Here is an 8,636-nt window from a genome sequence, read left to right on the forward strand (position 1 = left end):
AATGGTAATGAAATTACAAATGGAGCAACATATTTTTTTTAATGGGGTAAGTTATTCTTAACTATTAGTGATTTAAATTAGTTTAATTATTAATTGTGAATGTATGATGGATGATTTTTGGTGTGGTCATTGTCAATATCTCCATCCAGGTTGGAACTTGAAGCTATATCTTCTACTTTGTCATTGTCATTGACAAATGGAAATGGAATTTCAGAAAGACACTTGAGATCCACAAGGAATCAATTATATATATATATATATATATATATAAGACAATCACTTGTGAATATCTATAATTGTCTCTCTAAACACACTTATTTGAGAAATTAAGAAAGACATATTGTAATTATTTGTGAAGTAACAACCATGTGAATTTTTAGTCCATAGAGATTTGTTCATTGAAAGGTCAATTGTGAATCTCATAACAGTCATTTATTAATTTTTGAAAGAAAGTCAAGCATACAAAATATATGCAATAAAACAAAAGGAAAGGACAAATTAAATGACAAAAGTAGTTATGAGGAAGTATAAGAATTATTAAAGTCATCCAACAGTTACTTGGAACTACACCAAGCAATAGTCTTATCGTTAAATGGAAGAAGCATGGTAGCTATGCATGTCTTGGCTCAAACTGCTCGACAAATTACAACTTGTTCCGCTACTTAGATTAGATCCCTACCAAAGAAGATGAATGTGCCCACTGCCAAATATCCATCAAATTCCAAGTTTGCCCCATCTAAAACTGTTGAATCCAATATAATGGAGCAGGCCACGAAACCGAAAAGCTTTTTGATTTCATCAAAGGAGGATTTTTAAAAAAAATAGTACCTTGTAAGTGAACTCCATCCATTGCAATTCCAACTACCATAATAATTGTTTCTGTTTCATTTGAATTTTATGCATTCAAATTTCATGAGTGTATACTAGAATTTGTACTAAGCAAATTTCCTTGAGTGGAGCGATCAACAAGTTTGAAACAAAAAAGGACCCCTATCATCCATAAAAATTTTGCTTTTAGAAAGATTTTGAAGTGAATCCCAATTACAGGAGACCTTAAGAAAAGAAATTTGCCCATCAAATTCTTGAATGACCTGATCAGGGGTAACCATAATCCCTTCATGTAGAACCAGATTCCTTTTGTGCTGGATTAATTGAAGTAAAGTGAAGATACATTCAAGGAGTGAAACTCCTGTCCTTGATTAAAGCTTATGTAATTCTCATGAGCTCGTTGATAAAACCCAGTTGAGCAATGTGTGAAGAGGTAATAAAAGAAGAACCAAACTAGACAGCCCTCATGAAAGGGCATTCACAGAATATATGTTGAAGAGAATTCAAAGTGTCATAACTAAAACAACTACCCCTTCTATTTAAAAATATAAGATATTTTTTAAAGAGTTAAATATTAAAAATATAAGGTATTTTTAATTTTTCGAGATATAATTATTATCTTTTTTTTAAGTGTTCCTATTGATGAATAACTTTATATTTATTGTAGGATGTTTAATAGACGTAAATATAAAAAGATAAAGTTAGTTTAAAAATAAGTAACTACTTTATTGAGGAGTGAGATTTAATTAAAAATATCTTATATGCTTAAATAGAAGGAATAAATAAAAAAATTAAGATGATAAGCAAGCAGAATGTCCCCATAAAAAATAACGTCATGAAAAATCTTCCAAATAAAAAGAAGAGTTTTATAAGAAAAGTGTAATTTCTAAATTGATGACGAAACACTAAAAGAAGGTTGGCTATTAGGCCTATTCATATCAGATCTACAAATATGTTTTGATTCTGTAGTCAACCAGACTTTTTGTTTATATTTTATTAAAAAAATATTTGAATATTATTAAAATCTAAAATATTATAAAATTCAATAATAAATATATTATATAAAAAATTTAATTGTGCTCAACGATTCGACTTCTTCGCACCATGTGTAATGACCAAGAAGTGTTTGCTTTATTTTAAATTATAAGATAACTTTAGGATATTGATGAATTTTAATTTAAATTTTAGATTGAAAATGCAACACATTAAAAATAAAATACCAATGGGATTAGGATCCAACAAAATAAATTAGTTTCTCACAATATAGTAAATTAAAATTTAAATCTTTATTAAAAGTCATGCTTATATTTAATACCTGATTGTATCTTAAATATAATTGTGTCCAATGAGAGGATATCTATATGTAGAGATGATAATTCAAGTGTAGGCCAACAATCAACATGAATAAGTCCAAAAAAAGTTTAGGTTCGGGTTTGAAAGTTTAAAATGTTTTTTTTTTACTCTGGACTTATTCGGACTACTTGAATGAGTTTAGCTCGAATACTTTTTTTATTATTAATAAAATAATATTAAAATAAAAAAATTTAAAATATTAATTTTTTAAAAAATAAAAATAGAACGAATTCATGTTTGAAGTTATTGGAATTTTAAATAATTATAATGTAGATGAAATTTGAAATTATAAAGGAATTGTAATAAAGAATGAATTTGAATTTGAATTAAATTTAAATTCATAAATTTTTGCGTGTTCAAATGAAAGATTTCATCTAAATTTTCATTAATCCAAATATATTATAAAGCTATTTTGTTGTCTCAAAATAAAAGACAAAAATAAAATTTTTATTAATAATATTTTTTTGATATTATTTTTTAAGTCAAGAGAGAATTGAAACGATGGTAATGTAATAATTCTTTTTCATAAATTTGTTTTTTCTTTAAAAAAGCAAGAAGCGAAATTGTTTTTTTTCTTGATTTTTCTTAATCTCTTTTTCTTACATTTTCTCTTTATCAAAATTTTATAACAATATACTTGTCTTTTTTTCTAAAACAAAAATGAGCTCATTAAAATATTTCCCCCATTCAATTATGACTCTATTAAACTAAACAAGAGATTAATATCACACACACTGTACGGATGTAAAATGTAGTAGTTTTATAATTTGGTACGGCTCATTTAGTAATAACAAGTACATCGTGACTCCTTGAAATTACTCCTTCCGTTGTTGTATGCAAGAAATTTGTTAAAAATTTTTATTTAAATATAAAAATTATTATTATATTTTTTAATAAATAAACCATTATATTTTTATTAAATTAAAAAATAAATATTTTTATTAATTTAATTTTAAAAAATATTTTTTATTTATGATCATTGGGAATAAAATTAAAATATTATTATATATTTAATTTTCATTAAATAATTAATTTTTATTGTCGCGATTTCATTAAAAGTATTTTATATATTGGAACAGAATGGAGGGTGTAAATGGCGTGAGGTAAAATTGAAATTCGCTAAATTCTCAATGCACTAGATCTCAATTTCAGAGAAGCAGTGAGAGTTTGAGACTGCGACGAAGATGTCACGGCGATCCGGAGCTTGCCTGCGGTGTTGCTTGGTTGTGTTTGCAGTAGTCTCAGCTTTGGCTGTGTGTGGCCCCACTCTGTACGGGACATTCAAGAATACTTGGAAGCTTGACAATTCAAAAATCTCTTGCCCTCCATGCGTTTGTGACTGTCCTCCTCCTTTGTCTCTCCTGCACATTGCTCCTGGTAAGGGTTTCGGCTACCCATTTGGATTTCTTTTATTTTTTTTGGCTATTTCTTGTTTTTGATGGAATAAATCAGGCGTGCTTTTCTTTTCCTTTTCCCCTTTTTGATAATTTTTATTTATATTGCTTTTGTTGAGTTTGTGCTATGATGTATTTGGTTAGCCGTTCCGTTGCGGTGCACAATTCTACTAAGAATCACCGTTTTTTTCTTCCTTTGCTGGTAAAAGTCAAGGAGATTACTATAACGAGATGATTATAAGGAACTTTTTTTTTTTTTTTGGTGGAATGATAGTTAAGTCTAAAAAAGAAATTAATGACAGTTAGGTTGTGATAAAAAAAAATTTAAAAAATTAATTATAAATATTAATTCAAAAATTGCAAATTTAAAAGTTTTAATTAGAAATAAGATATTTAAATTTTAAATATAATAATTAATTTGCAATTTAAATTTTTATTTGTAACTTTTTAAATTAATATTTGCAATTCATTTTATAGCAAATTTTGTTAAGGATTTTTTTGTTATTAATTCATTATTTTTGGAATTTATTGTCATTCTTCTTCTTCTTCTTTTTTAATCTTAAGCAATTGTGATTACTACTAATGGGTTCTCACCCTTTTCCTTTTGGTTGAGCATTAGGCTTACTACAAGGGACATGATTTACTGATTTAGGTTCAGCTATCCGTTTAATTTTGTGTAATCTAAACTGCCCGAAAGAGAAAGTAGGGTGAGTTTCCATTTCCCGTGTCATGATCCAAGTATCTGAGATGGAATAGAGAAGATATTATGGTTTTTTGTCAAGCGTGGATTTGGCCATCAACATAGTGAGAAGCTGTTAGAATTCTATGACCTTAGAGCTGAAGCAGTCGAAGATGTGATATTAACTATTAAAACATCAAGTTGCATAATTTATATTTATTTAACGAGAAATTAGAGTATATTGTGAAATTGGGTTACTGCGAGTTCTTTTAGAGGTTGAGGTTTTGTTAGGATTTGTTGATAGTTTTTCATTCAATTGTAATTTCAGATTATGATACTGTTTGCTTTTGACATTATAATGATTATTGGTCAAACTGCATCAAATATCTTGTTTCTGGTTTCTATCGTTTTTGTGCACTTCAATTTCTTGTTTGTGGTGATTTATTAATCTTTCCTGCATTAAGGTCAATTTCTTACTCTTCAAGTTGTCTAAGGTCAACCAATGTATCTAAAAAGCTTGTAGAAAGATGCACTATCTACAAGCCAGGAATAATACGTCTTATGTAGGGCTCCGTGTAAATGCACAAGATCCCTCTAGTTTTGATAATTTGTGCAACTCGAAATATTGCAATTTTAGTTTTTTAATGAAATATATCTTAGGACTGATGATAATTTGACAAGTCTTTCTGAAAAAGAATTCCTCTTGTCATGGGTCTTAGAAAGTGTGACAGTATGGAATGGTGGCACTGGGTTTATGATGGGTCTAGGCCGATCAAGGCTTACGTCCACAGAGGAAGAGAAAAGGCAGTGCGTCAAACTGGTCCAATATACAAAGGGTAAATGAGGAAGAATAACGGCTTGGTCTTTGGAGGAGGAAGAAGGAAGTTTAGTGTAGGAAGAATATAGTCATTAGTTCTGTTATGTAGGGGGGAATAAATTATGTAAGGTGTTGGAAGAGATCTAGCCCCTCAAAAGCTTAAGTGTGTGGTACTTTTTTCTGTGATTTTTTTGAGTTTTCTCTGCTGTATATGCTTTATTTCTGCTGAGACTGTACTTTGGCACATCATTTGGTTCAGTTGAGTATAATATCAGTGGTGATTTCGTTAGTTTAGTTCTTTAGTAATTTGGATGAACTGGTTATTATTTCTGAGATTCTAATGATTAAGACTATCACTGTAATTTTAACATGTGACCATCCCATGAACACAAGGTCTATTCATTGGTCTCCCAGATGAAATCACATCATAGAGGGGGATGAAATTGCCTCACAGCCTAAAGTAAGAGCCTGTGACGTTGTCAACTGTTTTAGAATTCCAGATGGGCTAATGAAAAGTTTTTCCCATGAAATCATATCGCATGCTCTGGTTGTAGGAGACTTAAAATGTTTGTAACCAAAGCTAAAAGGATTGATAAAAGTCCTCGAAAGCTGATGAGCCGTTTGATATACAGAATAGGGTGAGATATTAAATTAACGAATGATTTCATACATAAAAAATGACACTCATGTCCGATTATGAGAACTTTAATAAAAAGGAATGAATAATGATACAAAAGATATAGTAGATTTTGTACATCTTGTTTTTGTACATCATGAAAATAAATTCTCTCTAGAAGGGATGCCAAACAGATTGTGATATTTTGTGTATTTTAAAGAATACTATTTTGCTTCATGGTAAGACTAGTCAGTTTGTTTTGTTATGCCTTTCTTTGACCCTGTGATCTATAGTGCCGTCCAATTTTGCTAATGTGTTCATTGTTATGATTTATACTTCACTGCAATAGATTCATTTGATGTTAAAATTGTAATGTAAAACAAATGCTATTTATGGTAAATGGTGTAATATTCCTCTACGCTTATCTTAGAAATTGAAAGATAAGTGACAATTAATTTTTCCTCATCACAAGTTACTAGTCATGAATATCATCATTTCTTCTTTTCAGACCTTAACTCGTATCTGCATGAAGTTGCATGTCTCTCATTTTTCATGTTTATTCTGATGCGCATGTTTGAGATGAATATCATGCATTTGTGTACAGTGTACTGATTTTTTTTTTTTTTTTCCTTTTGTCCTTTCACAGGGCTGGCCAACCTTTCTGTCTCAGGTTATTGTTCATTCTGCTTGCTTAATAAATTTAAGAACTCGCCCTTTTATATATATATATATATATTTATTTATGATGTATGCTCATATTAATATGTTATGGAATCATAGGAAATCTGTCCCACCCGTGTTTCTAACTAACGAAGGGCTGTTCTTGACTGTCTTTGTGAACTTGTTTTCTGCCTGTTATATTGTCTGGAATTCAGGCTGTCTAATGAGGCATTGCTGATTATGCTTGTAAGATGCTAAATTAAGCATGCGCATGGGATCTTTAGATGTATTGGTAAATGTATACAATATTCTATGTGGAATCTTATATGTACTGTCCATACCATTGACATAAAGATGGATAAGTGAGAAGGAGATGTATGTAAGGGATCCTAATTGTAAATCAAAGACATACTTAATGAAATATTCAGTGTACTTATCAGGAAATCTCTTCTCTCTTGACTATCTATCTTCTTCTTCCTTCACTTTCTCTTCTCTGTTTTCCCTTCCTTCTCCCTTTTCCCTACTTTTCTACACATCAGAGGTAGCATTGCTTTTTCTATCAATAGCAGAATTGAAAAGGGAAAGCGAACAAAATTTACTTTTTTTTTTTTTTATGCAATGCCTGTTAGATTTGCATCATTATTACTCGGTGGTACACGCCCCTTTTCCATTACCTATTGGGGTATGGGTTATATTTATTCACTTTCATGTTTTATTATTTTCATACCTAAGATTCTTTGTAACAAATATAATCTATTCATATAAACTGGTATCAGATTTCTTATTACATAGTCATTGACATGAGACAGATAAGATCATAGCAGTCATTTAACCCTGACGCAAACATTTGAAAACGAGCTATATATTAAACTCAGCCACCATACAAAAGTACAATTATATCAGATTCCTCATTACGTAATCATTCACTATGTTGGTGGACAGATTGTGGAAGTAATGATCCTGATCTCAAGCAGGAGATGGAAAAGCAACTCGTGGATCTTCTCACTGAGGAGCTTAAGCTGCAAGAGGCTGTTGCCAAAGAGCACTCTCGTCATATGAACATATCTTTGGCTGAAGCAAAGAGACTGGCATCTCAATACCAGAGGGAGGCAGATAAATGTGTTGCTGCTACTGAAACTTGTGAACAAGCAAGAGAACGAGCCGAGGCGTTGCTTATCAGGGAGAAGAAGATGACTTTGCTGTGGGAGCATCGAGCACGGCAAGTGGGCTGGCAAGGGGAATAACTGTACAAAATTTGCACTTGATATTCTGCTACTGATTCTTGTTTTTTTTTTTTTTTTTGGCCTTTCTTTGAATACAAGCACGAAAGCAAATTGCTTGACTTGTTAACCAATTTAGGTTTCTGTAATATAGTTGTTCTCTTACCAATGATGTTGTAGCTACATCATCCATTTGGCTTGTAGCCTTGTATCAATCAATTTTGAGCTTGGATGAAAATGTTAGCAATGTATAAGCAGCACTAGTTTAATATGTTGCTGTGTCTCCTACTTTTGATACAGTTGGAACATCTCATTTTGAGATTGGGTATGCTACTCAGCACTTTTGAAGAGAAAGCTGGTTTCCCTTGCTGCATGGTAAAGGTTCAAGACAAGAAAGATACAATGTTAGTATCTTCTTTGCTATACTATCTTTTGATTGAGAGGAAAATAACGGAAGAAAAAAGTAAAAAAAGAAAAGAACAAGATATTTTATTGCATGTTTGGTATACAGAAAAGTATTTTTTAAGAAAGGAAAAGAAAAAAATATCTGTAAAGAAAATGAAATATGTGCATTTCCCCATTCTTTTTTAGAAAATACTTTTTTACCTGCCAAATAGTGCAGTAGATTATATTATTTTCCTGATTTAGTTTTAATCATTATTAATCATCTCTTCCCTTGTCTATTCTCAATCCAAACTTACCGGATGTTATTTTGGGACATAGATTTATTAAAAAAAAAAAAGGATCTTCTGGCTTGAAAGAAGGCCGTTTTGTTATCGTGTGGGAAGGTTACATTATTTAGTTTAGTCTTGAGTATTTAAAAGTTTGTAATTATAGAGCTCAAATAATGTTTAAATAGTCTCTCTTATTACGCGCGCACACTAATATCGTGTCCAATGCACCGTTACTTTTATTTCATTATCTATATCCTTGTCTCCTTTTTATGTTTTAATGATAATAAAATACTGGAAAAGTTTGTATTGTATTCTATCTAGCTCAAGAATACCAAGCTGATGGATAACTAATGGATAAACATTGAAGAATTCAATTTTTTTGTTTACGTATTCTT

The 8,636-nt window shown here is 30.5% G+C and overlaps 1 protein-coding gene across 1 annotated transcript; it reads left to right on the plus strand.

Moving 5' to 3' along the window:
• The first annotated feature begins 3,290 nt into the window (after positions 1 to 3,290).
• Positions 3,291 to 7,838, plus strand: LOC129308389 (uncharacterized). The gene is made up of 3 exons (XM_054949500.1): positions 3,291 to 3,558; positions 6,334 to 6,357; positions 7,290 to 7,838. The coding sequence occupies exons 1-3, from the start codon at positions 3,366 to 3,368 to the stop codon at positions 7,589 to 7,591; spliced, it is 519 nt and encodes a 172-aa protein (XP_054805475.1). The 5' UTR covers positions 3,291 to 3,365; the 3' UTR covers positions 7,592 to 7,838.
• The last annotated feature ends 798 nt before the right edge of the window (positions 7,839 to 8,636 follow it).

This window comes from Prosopis cineraria, unplaced genomic scaffold, assembly GCF_029017545.1.
Source record: "Prosopis cineraria cultivar Desert tree isolate PC_DT_omini unplaced genomic scaffold, ASM2901754v1 PC4, whole genome shotgun sequence".
In the NCBI taxonomy this organism is placed as follows: domain Eukaryota; kingdom Viridiplantae; phylum Streptophyta; class Magnoliopsida; order Fabales; family Fabaceae; genus Prosopis; species Prosopis cineraria.